This window comes from Bidens hawaiensis, unplaced genomic scaffold, assembly GCF_021521415.1.
Source record: "Bidens hawaiensis isolate Kalapana, Puna unplaced genomic scaffold, B.hawaiensis_p1.1 tig00009970_1, whole genome shotgun sequence".
In the NCBI taxonomy this organism is placed as follows: Eukaryota; Viridiplantae; Streptophyta; class Magnoliopsida; order Asterales; family Asteraceae; genus Bidens; species Bidens hawaiensis.
The window spans coordinates 157818-176161 of NW_027491757.1; the positions used below are offsets into that span (position 1 = coordinate 157818).

The 18344-nt window shown below is 37.3% G+C and overlaps 1 protein-coding gene across 1 annotated transcript in view; it reads right to left on the reverse strand.

The window, feature by feature from the left end:
• Nucleotides 1–725: 725 nt before the first annotated feature.
• The window catches only part of LOC143534013 (protein BIG GRAIN 1-like E), a 138244-nt gene continuing 120625 nt past the window's right edge, over nt 726–18344 (reverse strand). The window contains exon 2 of the mRNA XM_077028623.1: nt 726–1935. Within this exon, the coding sequence (XP_076884738.1) occupies nt 948–1910 (963 nt within the window). The 5' untranslated portion in view covers nt 1911–1935 and the 3' untranslated portion in view covers nt 726–947. The remainder of the gene's footprint in view (nt 1936–18344) is intronic.

Below are 18344 nucleotides of genomic sequence, written 5' to 3' on the forward strand. Positions count from 1 at the left end.
GGGGAAGGCTAATGTACAAATGAAATTAACGTGCTAATTATGAGAATCAAGTAGAGTAATTATATATACACGTAGAGTGATTATGTAATTGCATCATAGAGTAATTATATAATTACTATATGATGCAATTACATAATCACTCTACGTGTATATATAATTACTCTACTTGATTCTCATAATTACTTTATGATGCAATTACATAATTACTCTATTTGTATATATAATTACTTTACTTGATTCTCATAATTATCACGCTAATTTTATTTATAAATGATTCAAACACTATATTTATATGTTTAAAAAATGATGTTTCTTAAATTAATGGTTGACGCAACAACGCGTCCATAACCATTTATACGGTACGTCTAAGTTTTCAGGTTTCTTCATTTACATAGTGCGTCTAAGCTCATTTACGTAGGCACCCTTCATATATATATACGATGCGTCTAACACAATGTGCATACCACACGTTCTAAAGTAGACGTGTCACATCTAAGTTGTGCTTCTCACCCATTTTAGATAATTTCTTATGGAGTTTGTAATATCATATTGATATATTCACTTTCAACTTATAGATATCTTTTCCACCATGAATATATCAAAACGAATAACTTGTGATCAAGGAGATAAAAGCAAGGGTAGCTAAATTGCTTAAAAAAATTAAACAAAAGAAAAAATCCTTACATTCAAACTCCTTACATTCAAACTTATGATGGGAAAGACTAGGGTTTTTTATTGTGAAATAAGAAATCCAAGAATTTGAACATGAGATCACACACTTAGAGCATTTGCAACGGGGTCTGCCGACCTTCAAAAACTCTGACGTGGAAAAGAGATGGATGAGAGTCCATGGCCACGACTAGTTGGGTCCGCGAGCTTGTCGGTTTTGGCCGAAAAAATCCACGTGGCGGTCTGTGGGCCGTGGCTTCGGTTAGTTGTTGATGGTCTTAGCTAGAGATTGGTGCACCTCTCTTGATGCTAATATCCATTCTTGTGGTTTCATAAACAGGTAAACCACTTGAACATGAATAGCCCAAATCACAATTTGCCAACTCAAAAAGATCAGAACTTGAATCACTGTCTGCTCCATCATCATCATTAGTAAACTTCTTATATGGATGATGTTGTTCTTGTTCTTGTTCTTGTTTCTCATCAAGAATCTTTACTTTCTCCACAACCCCATTTCTAAAACTGTTGTTTTTCACAGGAAAATCATTCTTTACACTAAAAGTTGCAATCTTGTTTAGGTTTTCAGTGAGGGGTGTTTTCGTAGTTTCGGTTGCGCGAGGCTTGAGACATGAATAGCTTACTGGTTCTCTATAGCTTGCAATCTTTGTTGGCGTGTGGGCTACATGATAAGAAGGTGGTGTTCTAAATCCTGAGTTTGATGAGGTTGAAAAGGAAGATTTATCATCACTTATAATATTGGCGGTGACGACGGTGGTGGTGGTGTTGTTTCCATTACTGAAATGGCTAATGCTGCTCTTCCTCTTCCTTTTCCAACCACCAGGACTCTCATCTTCATCCTTTGTTGACTTTTTCTTGGACTTTGACTTCTTTAAAGATGTTTGGTTGAAAAGAGAATTCAAGAAATGAGCCAATTTGCCTCCTGGTGAACTTGGTTGCTTGAACTTCTTTTCTTTGGTAGTCACCATGGGATCTAATAGCATGGATTGTAGGGGATTAATGGAACTCCCTCTTTGGTTTGGCATGTCAAGACTCATTCTTCTTATAGGCTTCATGCTATACTTTTGCGTGTTGTTGACGCTGGTGTTTTTCTGGGTGCCACTAAAGTTTTCAGTGGCGCCCGAGAAATAACCAGCGGCTTCAAACACGTCAAGCTCGTCTGAACCGTTTCTGTGATGGAACGGTTTCTTGATTTGGGATGTAAGCACGATACTTTCGGACATTCTTGAAGCAAGATGACAAAGCTATCTTGAAAGAGCGTATACAAACAAGATCGAAAGCTAGATATACTTACTATTGTAGATTTATATGCTTATTCGCGATAAAAAGGTGAATATTGAGTTGAGAAGAGTGAATGAAAAGTTCAAAAATGGAAGGAAAAGAGAAAAGAGTGGTTTCTTGGAATGATTAGGGTTTAGTAGATACATTTGAGTACTTGGCTTGCCTTTTATAGTAATCTTTGTGATCCATTTGTGTTCAAGATATGTCAATAGTATCTATAAATGTGCAAGTAATTAATGCATGAAGTACAAGTTTGAATTGGGATTACCAGTGAAAATGGTTTGTTTGGCTGTAGGGCATTAATGTTTGTGGCTATGGTGTTTTGTAGAAAAGCAAAACGCTCCAATAGAAGTGGAACGACCGTGAGGTTTGAGTGTAGAGGGACAAGTAGGGTACAACTTTATAAGAATAGATAGCAAATGAATATTTTTATCATTTTCTTTAGGTGATTTTAATGCCAAAATGTTTTTGATATATGTTGTTGGCCTGGGGAAAAGGATATTTTTATTATTTTTCAAACTTAATACTTTTCTAAGTTACTTTTAAGATAAGGATTAGATTTCAAATGTGGTACATGGAGAGGTATGTGAGATATATCCCGGCCAAACATATCAATATATTATTATTATTATTATTATTATTATTATTATATTACAAATGACAACTTTGGTGCCACAAGGACCTTATTGGGCCACTTGGCGGCACCTTAGTGGTCGACGATTTTTTTTCTTTTGTGTTTTTAGTTGCAGTACCGTAACGAACATAACGTAAACCGATCGGATGACAATTTTGTTTTTTTGTTTTAGTTCTGGTACCGTAACGAACTTGACGGAAACCAACCGAATTTGCATAAGCTCACTACATTTTGTTTTAGTTTCAGTATTGTAATGAAAACCGATCTAATGCCAAATTTGTTTTTGTGTTAGTTATGAGATGTAACAAACGTGACGGAGACCAACCGAATTTGCGTCGACTCACCGTCTCAGCGCCCGGGATTGAGTGATTGACAACGCTCGGGTTTTACCAACGCTCAACTTTTACCGACCGACAAACCCCATTGGGTCACCTCAATTTATATATATTTTTTGTTTTAGTTTCAATACATAATGCACGTAAGTAAAATCGACCAAATTCGCGTTGACTTACCGCCTCAACACCCGTGTTTGACAATGTTTGAGCTTTATCAACCTACCCCGGCGCAACACGCCGGGCGAGCTACTAGTTATATAACAAATGGAAAGTTTGGGCCGCATGCCAATGATTGGTACATGTGGCACCATTTGATTGGATCAAACTTTTTTTTTAAATTTGATAACTAAAAGGTTATTCACGTTGACTCGTCGTTGCAATGTTCGGAGTCCACAATGTTTGGGTTTTACCAACGATCGGATTTTACCAACTTTTTTGTTTTTTTTTTTCAGTACCGTCACAAATGTAATCGAAATAGAACGAAACCGCATAGACTTACCATGTTTTGTTTTAGTTCCGATGATGTAACGAAAACCGACCGGATGCCGATTTTTTTTAAGTTATAGTATCCTCACAAACGTGACGGAATCCGACAGCATTTGTAAACATGAAATTGAAGGTGAAACTAGAAATTGAAGCTTTTGGGATTTTTGTTTATTAAGCAAACATGATTAATTGTCATAAATTCATTCAATATATTAGTTGTCTTCATTAATTTCATAATTGACACATTTAGTTGTTTGTTGGATTACAATGATTCTAATCTCCTATAAAAGTTTATTCAGCAGTATTATATTTGCAGTATTATATTTAGTGTTATAGTGTATGTTTGCTATTAAACCAGATGACAGATGTTTATCAAACGTTTGCTAAAATGTATCTAATTTTTCCTGCTTCCATCTATTGTGAGAAGTGACAATTTGGAACTCTATCATGCGCATTTATTATTCAAGAATCGAAATTTATTTCTTTATAAAAAGATCTCAATAAACATCTATGGAATTAGCGGTGTCAAGATGATCAACTAAGTGAAAAAAGTTTAACTAACAAATCATGTTCTTGTCTGTTGTATATAATAACTTAAGCTTCAGTGCAAGAAAGTCTTTTTAGTGGCGACATCTTAGCAGCGACACCAAAATGTCGCCAAAGCCTTTTGGATGTTTTAATATACGGTGACGTTAATTGCAACGGTGTATTACAGTTGATATAAATGTTAAAATACGCTTGAAGTGCTTAAAAATGAAAATTTTAGAACATTTTTGGAAAAATTCTATAGAAATCATTATAAAATGGTTTGTAAAAAATGGGTGTAATCTTATCATATAAATCATTTTAAAATGGTTTGCTTTAAGATTTTTCAAGACTAATACAATTATAAATCAATATGACATATAATTCATTTTTAATTTCAAATATAATTTGTATCGAATATGCAAACATTTTTTATCGACATTACATCATTTTTCAGCCCGTGTAATACACGGGTTACTAACCTAGTATACCATTATGGTAAAATCTAGCGATAATGATATCTAATATTTAATAACTAGGATAATAACCCGTGTTACATACGGGTAGAAAACATATCAGGAAACAATATAAAATGTAAAAAATATATTCAATCAACACAAATATTTGACATAAGTTTTTTATCAGCAGATATTACAAAAGATGTTAAATTATGTCTATAACATAAAAATAAAAGACTTTATAAATAAATAATTCAGTAAATAAGGAATAATATAACATAAATGAACCATTATACCTGAAAAAATAAAAAAACGCATTACTAACAGATTTTGTAATATTATTTGAAAACTAAGCTTACAAATACATACCAGGTTTAAACTTATATTTTCACCCGTGTAAAATTTTCGTTCAAAAACCTTTTGAAACAAAAAATGTCGGGTTTAAAAACCGTAGCTTGCATTCGATTCTCCTGTCATGAAATAATAATAATAATAATAAGAAGAAGAAGAAGAAGAAGAAGAAGAAGAAACATGTGTAGATAATTAATGAAAAGAGTATTATAGAGAAAGTAAAATATAAAACAATAAAAAACTTACAAATTGATTCATGAGGACCATATTCATCAAAAAGTCCTCATTTGGAGTGTTTGTTATCCTTGACGGTCCATACTCTCAAAACTCTAACTTTTGTTGTGGATGGAGATGTTTTGATAACATCAATTTCATCCAACATTGTAAAGCTTTGAACCTCTATTGTAATCTGTTTTAAATCAAATGATAAAAGACTTTACTGAAATAATTCGTTTAAATATAAAATTTATAATTAACAGTTGAAGAACTTACTTTGTAAAAGTTTCAAAGGCAGAAGATTGTTTTAATGTGAAGAATAAATCTATGAGCGGATGCTATATACTACATATGGAGATGTTTACTTTTTATAAACACCGTAAGTTTAGAAACCGATTTAATTAAATAATAAATACAATAAATCGAATTCAATATAATGCAATATACATCCTATAAATAAAGCCCTATAAATAAGCCTATAAATGCAACATATAATTTCTAATAAAAATCAAGGGCTTGATTTTTGGAACTACCAAAAATTAGACATCTAACTATGATAATAAACCAATTTGACCTATTGACTAATTTAGAAACCATTTTAATTAACCCATTTTCTTTTCTTTTATTTTATTGAAATGTTTGCCGGGGATCCACCCCCTTTAAAAAAATTCCTTGTGTGCATTTTGTAAGATTGTTTTAATTGTGGTTTTGTAAGATTGTTGTTGCAGGATTGTTTAAATTAAAAATAACAATTTTTATAAGGTTGTGAATTTCTAGTCAATATATAACTAATTGATCAACTGTATTAAAAAAGATTTTAGTTTCCAAAAATAACAGTTTAATGTTACCAAAAATTAATTCTGAATATGTGGATGATGTTCGGTTTATTTGTACATATATTAACGTGTTAACATAGTCGTTTTAATTGTTTAGTTTAGGAACTTTGGTACTTCATACGTGTTTATTGCGTTTCAGGTCATAGGTACTTAACGCGCTTAATTTGGACCTGTACGAGCATGGAATGAAGACCCGGGATGTCCAGCACGCTTACCGAGGCAGTCATTTGGAGTTGCTGAGTGAAGCCACTCATCGCGTAGCGCGATGGGTATGGAAGACAGGGCATCGCGCTACGCGATGCCCTTCATTATTGACTGCGTTGACTTTTGGTCCATCGCGTAGCGTGATGGACCAGGAGAGGAGACCATCGCGCTACGCGATGGTCCCCATAATCGTGAAAGTTAGGGTTTTTATTATATATTACGTTTTGACGACCCTAGACGGATTATCGAGTTTCCAGAGCATTTTTGGAAGAGAATAGTTGTCCACCATCACTTCCATTCATCTCAAGGTCATCTACATGTTCTATAACATCATAACCGAAGACCGAGAGATGCCGAGAGGAGGCTAAACCCTTCGAGTCATACCCGGGATGTATAGTTTGTAATATTTCAGTTATTTCTCATGTACTAGAACGATTGATTGTAATTATCTTGACGTTAATCTATGAGTATCGATGTCTAGTATTATTGTGCACAACGTCAGTTTAGGTTTATATCGATCAGAACAATTAGTGTGCCAGTTGTTATGATAATTGCTTATAGGATTATTTTGACCTGTTAATTGTGAGAAAGCATACATTTGCCCTTAGTTGAGTCACACTGGCAGGGACCGTTTGATAACCAATGCCGTGTGTTAGAGAGCGTGGATGCCTAAGGTTTAACCGGTTAGTCATTCTGTAGTTGACACATGATAGTTTTTCCGTTACGTGCATGAGTTTACTGTTAGTTTGCTTACTTGAATTCCTGGGTGTGATTTGTCTTCGTTAATCGATTGAATACGTGATTGCTTGTTTGCTTATTATAAAAATATAAACTGTTTGCTAGTGTGATCAGCACTTTAATTGAACTACTTCATAATGTCAGGAATTGATTTTACTTTACATTGACCACATACTCCTCGTGGTTCGATACCCTACTTACCCTGACTAGTTTAAGGTGATTAGGACACTGATTTATTTGCTTTTGACTAGATAGCGACAATCTAGCGTAGTTTTTGTGTTAATTGATTTCTTTGTTTAGTTTAGTTGTTATTTTTATTTTTAGCGTAGTTTACTTTATTTTCCCATTTTACGCTGAGTGTGTTCGTTGTGCAGGTAATAGGTTTATGCACACCCACTATTCAGGAAGAAATTCTCCGCTGTTTTACGAGCCAGAAATCGAACAAATAGCTTGGCAGAACCGAGCTCAGATCAGACAGCCAGACATGGAAGGTCAAAACCAAAATCAAAAACCAAAACCCACCACCTGAGAATAATGTTTTCCAAACCAAACATAACCCACCAAATAATGACCTACCACTACCAATAAACACCGATCCACAACCACAAAATTCTGCCCGACAATCCTGAAACCGAAACCAAAACCTTGACAGACTCGGGCCATCAGTCCCGAACAATACACCTCGTCACAGACAGCAGATTATCCGAGATTTTGACCATGTCAGTATTCACACTGAAGACGAAGAAGAGGGGGATGTGGAAGAACGAGGACCAATGAATGACGGGTTTGAGCTGAGAAATGAGGGTATACAGGTTGAAGAGGTTGAGGAACCGGTTAGGGTGAGAGGTAACAGGTGGAGGAACAGAAATCTGGATCGGGGTGGTATAGGAAGATATCGAGAGGAACGAAGACAGCCGATTCAGGTTAACCGGGGAGGTTTTGAGGAACCGAGGGCCAGACGAAGGAATTATGGGCTCCCGGCTCAGGGTGTTAACAGTCTATTCAGACCGGCTATTTCAGATGGTGCCTCACGATTGTCCCACAGGTTCTCGTACAGGGGCAACCGACATTTAAATCTCGTCCGTCCTTCATTAACATATTTCCCCATTTTCACGGTCTGGGATCTGAAGACCCGTATTCACACTTGTCAGATTTTTCAGCTATCTGCGGGTCTATCGGTGACGGTACATACGATCAAGATGAGGTTCGGTTGCGGTTGTTCCAGTTTTCACTAAAAGACAAAGCCAAACACTGGTTCAATTCGCTACCGATGCACAGTATTGAGAACTGGGGTGAGATGCAGCAGGTTTTCCTTAACGAGTATTATTCACAGTCGAAGACCATCGAGGCCCGAATGGAGATTAGACACTTTTCACAGTTACCGGGTGAGTTGTTCCACGAAGCTTTTACTCGTTATAAGGAAATGATTCGGAAGTGCCCGCACCATCAGATTGAGTTGTGGGAGTTGGTTAAGTGTTTCGTTGACGGGCTGACATATGAAGACAGAAAACATTTGAAAGCTTCGTGTAATAGTCAGTTGTTGAATCAACCCGAAGAAGATGATTGGGAATTTTTGGAATTTATGTGTGAAGATTCAAAGGCAGAGGCAGCTGCAGATCGAAGACGAAAAGTCAGGGTCACCCGAACAGTTAAATCAGCCTTGAGCGAGTCAGACAGAATTGCTGAGTTAGAATGGGAACTCGCTGGTTATTGAAAAGAGAAGAAGAAAGAGGTTGGTAAAGTCGAGGTGAAATTCCCGGTTTTTTCAAATTGTGGCGAGTTGGGGCATAGGGTTGAAGATTGCCCCGGGGTTGATGATGACGAGTATACTGACGAAGAGGAAGCCAGTTACGCGTACGGGGAGTCCAAGGGCCAAGGGTTCATTCGAACACTTATCACCCGGGCTTACGTAATCACCCGAATTTCAAATATGGGAACACGTCGAACCAGTCAAACCCGAATTTTCAGGGGTCCAGTCAAAACCGACAGTAGAACAGTTACCAACAGGGTGGTTCGAATAGTCAGTATAACAGTCGGGGATATAACAGAGATGGTTACCAGGGTAACAGTTCGTCAGGTAATCAGAATCAGGACCGGCAGAAGGGTAGTTCAGGAAATTCAGACGAGTCAATACATTCAAAGTTAGATGCGTTGTTTAAAGTCATGACTGATAATCAGAAGGAAACACAGAGACAGTTCGAGTTGAGAGACAAGTCAACAAAAGCAATGTCAAAGCAGATTGGTCAGCTCGCAGCGGATGTAGCGGGATTTCAGAAGAATGCAATCAGTTACCGAGCGATACCACTGTAAACCCGCAACATGCCAATTCAAGCTCTAAGAAAGGTAATAGTGTGCACATCAATGCGGTAAGTCTTGTATCTCATTTTGAAATTACCTGTGTTGAAGTTGATTCACCACCGCAATTTGTTGAGGCGGTAGTGAATGATGTTAGTGATGAGAATAACTGTGTTGGTCAAAAAAGAAACAATTTTCCAAAATGAATTGAAATTGAACTCAGCTGAATTGACTTTTTGTGAAAATTGCACATGTGAAAAATGTTTATATACTAAATTGACCAACACGGAAGATAAGGAGGTGGAGGATAATACCACCTCAAGTAAACTCCAAGATCCGGGAGTGCCATTTTTATCAATTCAAATTGGAGATTTTAAAACTGATCGGGCACTTCAAGATCTTCGAGCTTGTGTTTGTGTCATGCCCGACAGTTTATATGATCAGTATGAGTTTGGCCCGTTAGAAAGTGTAAACACCACAGTGGTGTTGGCGAATCAAACTCATACACAAGCCCGGGGCATGGTCACTAATGTAATGGTTCAAGTGGATGAATTTAGTTACCCAGTTGACTTCCTTGTACTTGATTATGCCAAGGGTAATATTAAACAATCTGAAGTCATACTGGGCAGGCCGTTCCTTGCCACAGTACATGCGGTAATTGATTGTGCTGAGGAATTTTTAGGCATTAAGTGTGGGAACCGTGTTAAGCGGTTATTATTGTTTGAAAATGCTACTAACCCTCTTGTTGACAAGTGTGTACCATCGTGCACAAATCATACAAGAGAGGGATGTTTTGTAACTGACAGGAACGAGCTGAAAGTTAGCAGTGAGAAGAAAGGTTGGAATGAGAGAGGCGTTAAGATGAAAGATGGAGAGAAACTGACTGCAAGGAAAGGAAGGAGATGAAAGAAATCAGTGATTCTATGGTGACCTCACCGGTTTATGAAACTACTTGAAGCAGTCGAGGCATTGTCGAGCTGTAGACACGCAATTTAGCGTTGACCGGGAGGCAACCCGGGGTTTGTAAGTGTGTTCCCTTTTATTTTCTGTTTGTTGAGTCGTTGTTTGACTTTTGTCTTGAGTTATGTGCAGCAAAGTCCACGTGTGGGGAGGCTTTTGGTGAAGTGTGCATCATGGAGGTTCGGTAAGCTTTTGGTCAATTTCACGGCGTTCCAGGTACGTATTGCAAATTCCAACTTCGGAAACGTGTTCAGGGTGATGTTAGGACGTCGAAAAGTGATCGGGTCGGAAAATGCCCGACCCCAAATCGGCAAAAACTTTCTGTACATTGGGGACCATCGCGTAGCGATGGCCCTGGACAGCTCACCATCGCGCTACGCGATGGTGGCTGGGGCAATCCTGACGTCTGACGTCATCGCGTAGCGCGATGAGGCCAGACCGCGATGGTATCCAACCCTAATTTGATTATATTTGGGTCGCGTAGCGCGACCCATGCTTGCTTGACCGATCGCGCTACGCGATGGGTCGTGGATTCTCTGAAAAAAAATATATTTAAAATTAAATAAATAATAATACATTTATATATATATATATATATATATATATATATATATATATATATATATATATATATATATATATATATATATATATATATATATCAGCACCACCGTCTCCCCACCTCCCTCACTTCATCTCTGTCTCTCATTTCACCCTCCCTCCGGCGACCACCATCTTCCACCACCGCCATCGCTCCACCTCTCTGCCACCACCGTTTCACCACCACCACTCTATCACCACCATTCTCTCCATCATCGCCGTCGCCGTTCTCCGTCACCATTGTCCAGTCATCACCACTGCCCATTTTTACTGTTTTAGTGATATTCTGAGCCTCGAGGTAAGCTCCTGGTTGTTATTTGAGTTTAATTTTGATTCGGATTTATTGTTTGTTTGGTTGTCGGGATTCGGGGTATGTCGAATCGTGAACTGTGATTATCATAAGATGTGCATATGTCTAATTTGATCATTAGTGTGATTGTAATATGAGTTTGGGTGTGATTAGTCGATTGGTTGTGGTTTATGAAACGTAGGTTCGAGAGATTGTTTTGTGTTATTTTGGTAGTTCGAGTTTTGGCGGGATTTGTAACATTCGTTACTTTTCAAACCCCAAAACGCGACCCATTTCAAATTTTCGGTTTCGTTTATATATATATAAAATCTCAAACTTCGTTTTATGTAACATTCGTTAATTGTATACGCATTCGTGTTCATTAAACCGAACTGATTCGTCGTTCTATTGAATTCGTTTTTAACGTTCATCATTAATTTAATATTTAATGTTTCTGATGATTTAGATTTATTGTTCATTCATTTTCTATTCGTTTTATCCAACTAACGAAACTCCAGGATTTAATTTCTTAATTAAATGATCTTCGAACTATGCGGGTTTAACATGAAAGTATCCAAGTAAACATAATTTCTAACACAATCCCAGGTCAAGGGTATAATTTGTAATGCTAGCCTAAACCATGTTTTAATATTTTTGAGAAGTTCAAGGTTTAAAAATGAAAATGCACTATGAAACTTGTTTTATAAGAAATATTAAAGTGCAGGGACTAAATTGTAACAATACTTTAATTTTTTGATTTAACACAATAGTAAACTTGGAGGACCAGTAATGTAAAATAATAAAATTATCATTCATCCCAACCCAGCCACCCTTTCCCTTACGTTTTTCCGGCGAATTGCCGCCGGCTAAGCCGACGGCTCTGGTGAGCCCCAAAACCACCTCAAAACCCCGTGATTTCCGCTCCTTTGACTCGTTAAATTAGCATAACGAACTTAGAGAGAAACGACCATCATTAATCGGCATTTAAATTGTGTTATAACATCCTAGTAATGTCAATTGCCTCCGTAACTACCGCCGGATTTCTGGCCATGAACATTTAACACTATTAACGACCCTATGTTGCAATTACTTGTATAAAAAGGATCCTCACGCCAAGTTAAACTCGCTCATCACCTCCAATCTTACTAATACATCTTCTTTAACCCGTAATTGGTCTCCTAAGCCTCGGAATTCCGGCCACCGTTGTTCCCCACTGTTCCGTCACCATTTAAGGTAATAGATATATGTTTTTGAATCATTTTAATCCATTAATCATAACCCCTAACTTAATTTTAACAAACTTTGAACTAATCAGAGAATTTGATTTCTAGGGTTTTAGGTAGAAGATGAACTTAAACATACTGTATATATTTATCTGTTTCCTTTTTTAAAGTGAATAGACATCTAGCTCACTTGGTTAAAGTCTCTGGTTGTCACCACATGGACCTGGGTTCGAAACCCGGGTCAATTTAGTATTAATATTTTATTTTTTTATTACCAGTTTTCTTTAAATATAATAAATTAATTAATTAATTAAAAATCACAATAAATCGAACTTTTCATATTCTTTAAGATTCGTAAAACCCGGTTAAAACTATATTAATTATTCATTTCGTTACCTTAATGACGTAACCGTTTTTAAGATGAAATTTCTGACTAAAATCAATGTTCTAGAAACGTTATACTTCTCATATGAATAATAAATTAATTGTTGAAATAATATTTAAATAACATATTTTGTTAAACCGTTAAAATTTGTTTATAATTCTGTTACTTTAACTTTAAATTAATTCATTAAACCGTTGAATATAATGTTATAATTCGTTAGTGTTTAAATTCGTTAACATAAATACTCATTGAGATAAATTTACCAATTAAAATCCGCGTTCAACAAATATTATGCTCGTATTTGTGTTAATAATAATAACATCGTTTAAATTTTCGTAAAGCTTAAAATTAATATTATAATACAAAAAAAATGCCTTAAAATATTAAAACATTAAAACCAAATCAATAATTAACTTCAATAATCCCGTTAGTTTGGTCTTTAAACATTCGTATTTATTTTACTTATAGTTCGACAATCATTTCGGATTCTTTAAAGTACTGTTGGTTGCTTCGGTTTCATTATTGTGCTTTCGGTTTCCCAGCAATGTTTAACTTCAATTTCAAGGTGAGTTTCTCACAACCCCTTTTTAACGTTTTTATATTTTGGGGTAGCATATGTATCTTATTACAAATTCATAGTATTATGATTTCGCTTACAAACTACAATTCACTATATGGACTTGTGTGTTACTTGATTATTTGCTCGAATTTACTTGCACATGGTAGCCTCAATAAGTATGATCATACGCCACCCTTTGCACTCAGGTCCATTTGTATCGAGTGGAAAAGGGCCTCATTATCCGAGTACGTTGGTTGTTACCAACTGGAAAGGACCTTACTTGCGCGATTACCCGATTACGATGGTTGATACCAACTGGAAAGGACCTTACTTGCTCGTTTATCACTTGTCCATGAATTATATGATTTTTATGTATGTATATAAAACTGTGGGAACTCACCAGCTATGTTCATAGCTGACTTTATTTTATACATATGTTACAGGTATAAAGATACGAGGATGAAAGTTAGAAAACACATAACATGCCTATAGGATATTCAAAGAACGACTTATCATTTATTTATTGTTTCAGCATGTATTATTTGATAAACTTGTGTTACATGGTGATTTAAATGAAATAATGCTATTATGGTCACCTAATAGTATCACGTGTGTTTGAGCAATCTGTATGTCACACTCAGGTGTTTCCGCTTTAGCCGGGGTGTTACAGGATTGGTATTATCTCGGGTTATATTTAACAGAGGTGTCGGGTCGGGTTTTGTAATTCGAAAACTTATAATAATAATACAATTAAAATAATTAATGAATAATAAAATTTTAAAATTTTAATATATTTTAATATTATAATATTATTTTAATACAAAAGGTATAAAACTTAATTTTAATATCTAATATATACAATATCATATAATAATAATATTTTAATATTTTATTTAATACTAATACTAATATTAATAATATTTTCTAATATATTAATATAATAATAATAATACATAATCTAATATAATAAAATTTTAACAAATTTTAATTACTAATAATAATATTATTAAAAATATCTTTTCTTAAAACATACTAATTTAATATATATACATAATATTAATTAATATACAAATTTTAATAATATTTTAATATAACATAAAAGTATAAGTTAATAATATTATAATAATATAAATGAATTTTGAGGCCCGATCCGCCCGATTCTGTGAGCCCCGATTTGTGTTTGTTGTGTTGCACGTTTTTCGAGACAGTTGTTAGTTGTGTCTGTTTGTTCGAGTCAGTTTTGTTCGAGTCGAGTCTTGTGTAGTGTCGTGTTTCGGGATTTGGAGCGTTATTCATATTTGGGTTATCCGCCCGTACTCAATCTCCATTCGGGCGGAGATACATGGGTTTAGTTTGGATGTATATAAGATATCCTGAATTTTTCTCGTTTTTCGTGTCTTGTGTTGATATTCTATCTTTATCGTGCAGTATGTCAGACGTTCTAGGTTCGTCAGCAGGCGCCGCCAGGCGCAAGAGACTGAGGCTACCTGGCGCGGGACGACGCGGTCCCGTAGCTCGAACTAGAGGTTCTCCAGAGCCCCCACAGCCCGTGGTGCGCCCACCACGGGTCATCAGGTACAATGGGGACGAGATCCCGATCACTCCCGATACGGTTCGAGAGTCGATCATGGGGGGACGGTTGCCTGATCCCTCATATTATTCTATGATTTGCTCCTTTATCGGAAGAGCAGACTTCGTATCGCCGCTTCATGGCGATGCAGCTGCTGTGACATTGGACGATCGACTGGGTACTGCTCAGTGCAGTAGACCAGGAGGGGGTCGTCCGGGCGATGTTGAGTGATCGGTGGGTCCAGATCCTCACGTGTGACTCAGCACAGTACGTCGAGCTCACACGTGAGTTCTTTTCCACTTTCAGACACACACCCACCGATTTCTCAAAGCCCTATGCATTGTCTTTCGCCTTGGGACGACAGACTTTTGAGATGTTGGTACCTCAGTTTGCCGTCGCCACTGGCTATTACACCGCAGAGGAGGTGTTGACCCCGGCATTCCTTACAAGCGTCCAGGGTTATACTCTATGATCGTAGACGATCGGAAGTTTTGGCTGACAGAGGCCCAGTTGGGCCAGTTCTGGGCTATGATAGCGGACGGGGCCCACTCGAACACCGTTGTCGAGTCGTCATTTCGAGACCTCGTCCACCGATACCTTCTGTCACACCCCGTTAAGCGAATTGCGGAAGCGTAAAACGGAAATGCAACAGATACAACTGGTATCAAATACATTGTTCATAAAGAAACATTACTAACTAATTTACAATATATTACATCGTTCTAATCTCTTTTACAGACTAGGTGATACAATCAAACCGGTTCTTCAATTACTTTACTTCTAACTCAAATGCTCACGACATCAATCATCAGTCAGACACGTAACGCACAGGAAATTACTTCTCATATCTGATTACCTGGAAAGCATGTTAAAACAGGTCAACTACGAATAGTTGGTGAGTTTAATAAGTTTAACGAAATCAGTTCTACGTACCACACAGTCATAGTTTGTATGTACGCGCGTATGTAAAAATATGTATTTACGTTTGTATAAATATGTACAGCCATATCCTTTGGTGTGCATATGCACACATGTAAGTTTATAATATAAATTCGAAATTTCGGTAAAATCGTGATTGTTTGTTCGTACTACCTGTTTCCAATTTCCGTGTTTAACCAACCACTGTGGACTCCCTTCCTCCCACAACGGTTCCACATAAACTCAATCACTGTGGCCCCCCTTCCATGTGTATGATCAAAACATAATACCAGGTTCCTCACCATGTGTATGATCAAAACATGTTTATGGACCGTTTTTAGGGTTTTTACATGGTTAGGAATGATTTTTGGCAATCAAGCTATGTTTATATGATATTAATCGAGTTTAAACGAGCCGAAAATCGATTATTTATGACATTTTTACCTAGTTTCTTGCTGGTTCTTGATGGAGAGCTGCTTGTGTCCAGAATTCTCATGAAAATGATTTCACAAAATATCTTAAACTTGTTTAATATTTAAAGAAAAACCAAGGGTGAAAAAGTCTTTTTTGGCGGGCTGGGCTTGTTGGGCCCCCTTTTCTCGATTTACGTGCCCGAACGTGAAATTCCGAGTCCAAATTTATTTCGGGTTCGGTTTTTGGCGACAAAGTATATATCGGGTGCGACAAACGGAGCGAAAACGGAGCGAAAACGAGCGTTTTTCGGCTATTTTTGTGTAAATTTATAAAAACATACTATATGTTTGTAAAAATCAAAAATATTTTCACGGATCGCTTAAAACATTTCCAATAAGTGTTTGGTAAGTCTTTTTTGGCTTAACGGATGATACAATGCTTGGTTTGTAACTATCTTTCGCGTTTAAATCTATAGCGGGTAGTTAAACGAGCATGTTTTCGTTTAACTTGTGTTCTATCGAACTAAGGCCATATTACTAATATTTTAGCTTGCATAGATCGTATATCACTTATAGATGGCACCCTGGGATATCCGGACCATAACCAGACCCGTTTGGTTATTCGTTTGTTCGTTATGCAATAAGCGGTTAAACGCTTATTTGAGTTTGTAAGTACTAAGGTGTACTCGGTTTTGCCACGGATGTCACACCTTCACCGCATTGTTGCTTGCTCCATCATGGGCCGTCATTCGGGCCACGAGAAGTGCAGCAGCATTGATCTTTTTTCTTTGCTATCGATGATCACGGGCCGGGAGGCCAATATAATGACGCTGCTTCTTGCGTCGTTCTCCCGGATCCGTGGTTGGCAGGGCCGGTCAGCCCAGTTGGCTATGGGGTCGTACATCACTGGTATTGTAGAGCGCCTCGGGTATTCGACCATTACCCGCTTGATTATTTTACCCGAGGGCCTGCTACAACCCCGTACGCTTTGGAGGACGCCTGGAAGGCCAGGCTATGCGAGCTACACGATCCACCGACGCTCGTCCCGGTCCGATAGGGTCCTCAGGCACCACCATCTCCGGGGACAAATGCAGCTGTCGCGCTTCAGATGGGCATTTCGACACATCGACAGCCCGTCTATGCCCCCCATATCATGAGACCCCAGCAGCAGCAGCATCCGCTCCGCCAGCCACAGCAGCCACATCAGCCACTCATATTGGATACACTTCATCAGCAGCAGCAGGCTTTGCAGACAGAAATGCGGGCCCACATGGCTCGCCAGGAAGACTATTTCCGCATTCTATTCTCTCATCTGCAGGTACCGATCCCAGCATCTTTACAGATACATCAGCAGGCTAGAGATCAGGCGGAGGCATCTGGGTCGGGTCAGGCAGCTGATCAGCCTGACCCTGCGGGAGGAGATTAGTTGGCAGCAGACGCCGGTTACAGTTTTTGGTTATTTTTCCTTTTATTTTCTTTTTATTCATATGGTTTGTATAATATTGTATTATATTTGGGAAAACATGAATGGGTAAACGGTTGGGTAACATTTGTATATATATCTTGTGATGTTTGTCTGCTGTATTTGATGTGTATATTTGTATATATTTGTATACTTGTTTGTGTTGCTTTTGGAACTTTGTGGGTGTGTTCACTATAAACTCTCACAAGACCTCACTCGTCCACTCGGGCTACCGGGGGGTTTAAAGGGTTTGTTGCATACGCTAAATGCAACCGTGATTCCTACGAAAGTGAATTAGGTCTTTTATTATTTTTAGTTGGTTAACAAAATTTTTTATGAAACTGAATAACTCGGCTCGGTATTGTTTTTATAATATAATAATTTTAACTCTCGAAAGACCTAAATCGTTATACTTCTGAGTGGTTGCTTATACATGTCTCGAGATTTGTGTAGATTTGATAATTCAGTATTGGTCGGAGATGGAGACGTGTGTCACAAATGTGTTGAGAGTTATGGGCCGAGTTTAGCATTGCATTGTCGTGATTATCAGGTGATTTCGGTTTCATAAACTATTTTGTTGTTTTTATTTTAGTTGTTAAAACTGTAATTGTATAAGTTGCTTAAACCCATCACATTTGTTCCCCGAGTTTTCGAGTAGTAAACTGTCTATTCAACTCTGTCCCTCAAATGATTATTAATGGTTTTATTATTTTAACATTGAGGGCAATGTCAACCTCAAGTGTGGGGATGGGGGGGAAATTTGAAAATTTTTAGCCCGATAGTACCTCAAAGAGTATCCAGAAACTTAAGTTGTTAACTGTCACTTATTGCTATTAATGCCAAGTTAGAGGTTTTTGGTCATGGTTGGTTTTTCAGCTTCTCGATAGTTTTTCCGACAAATGTTTTTAAAATGAGAAGT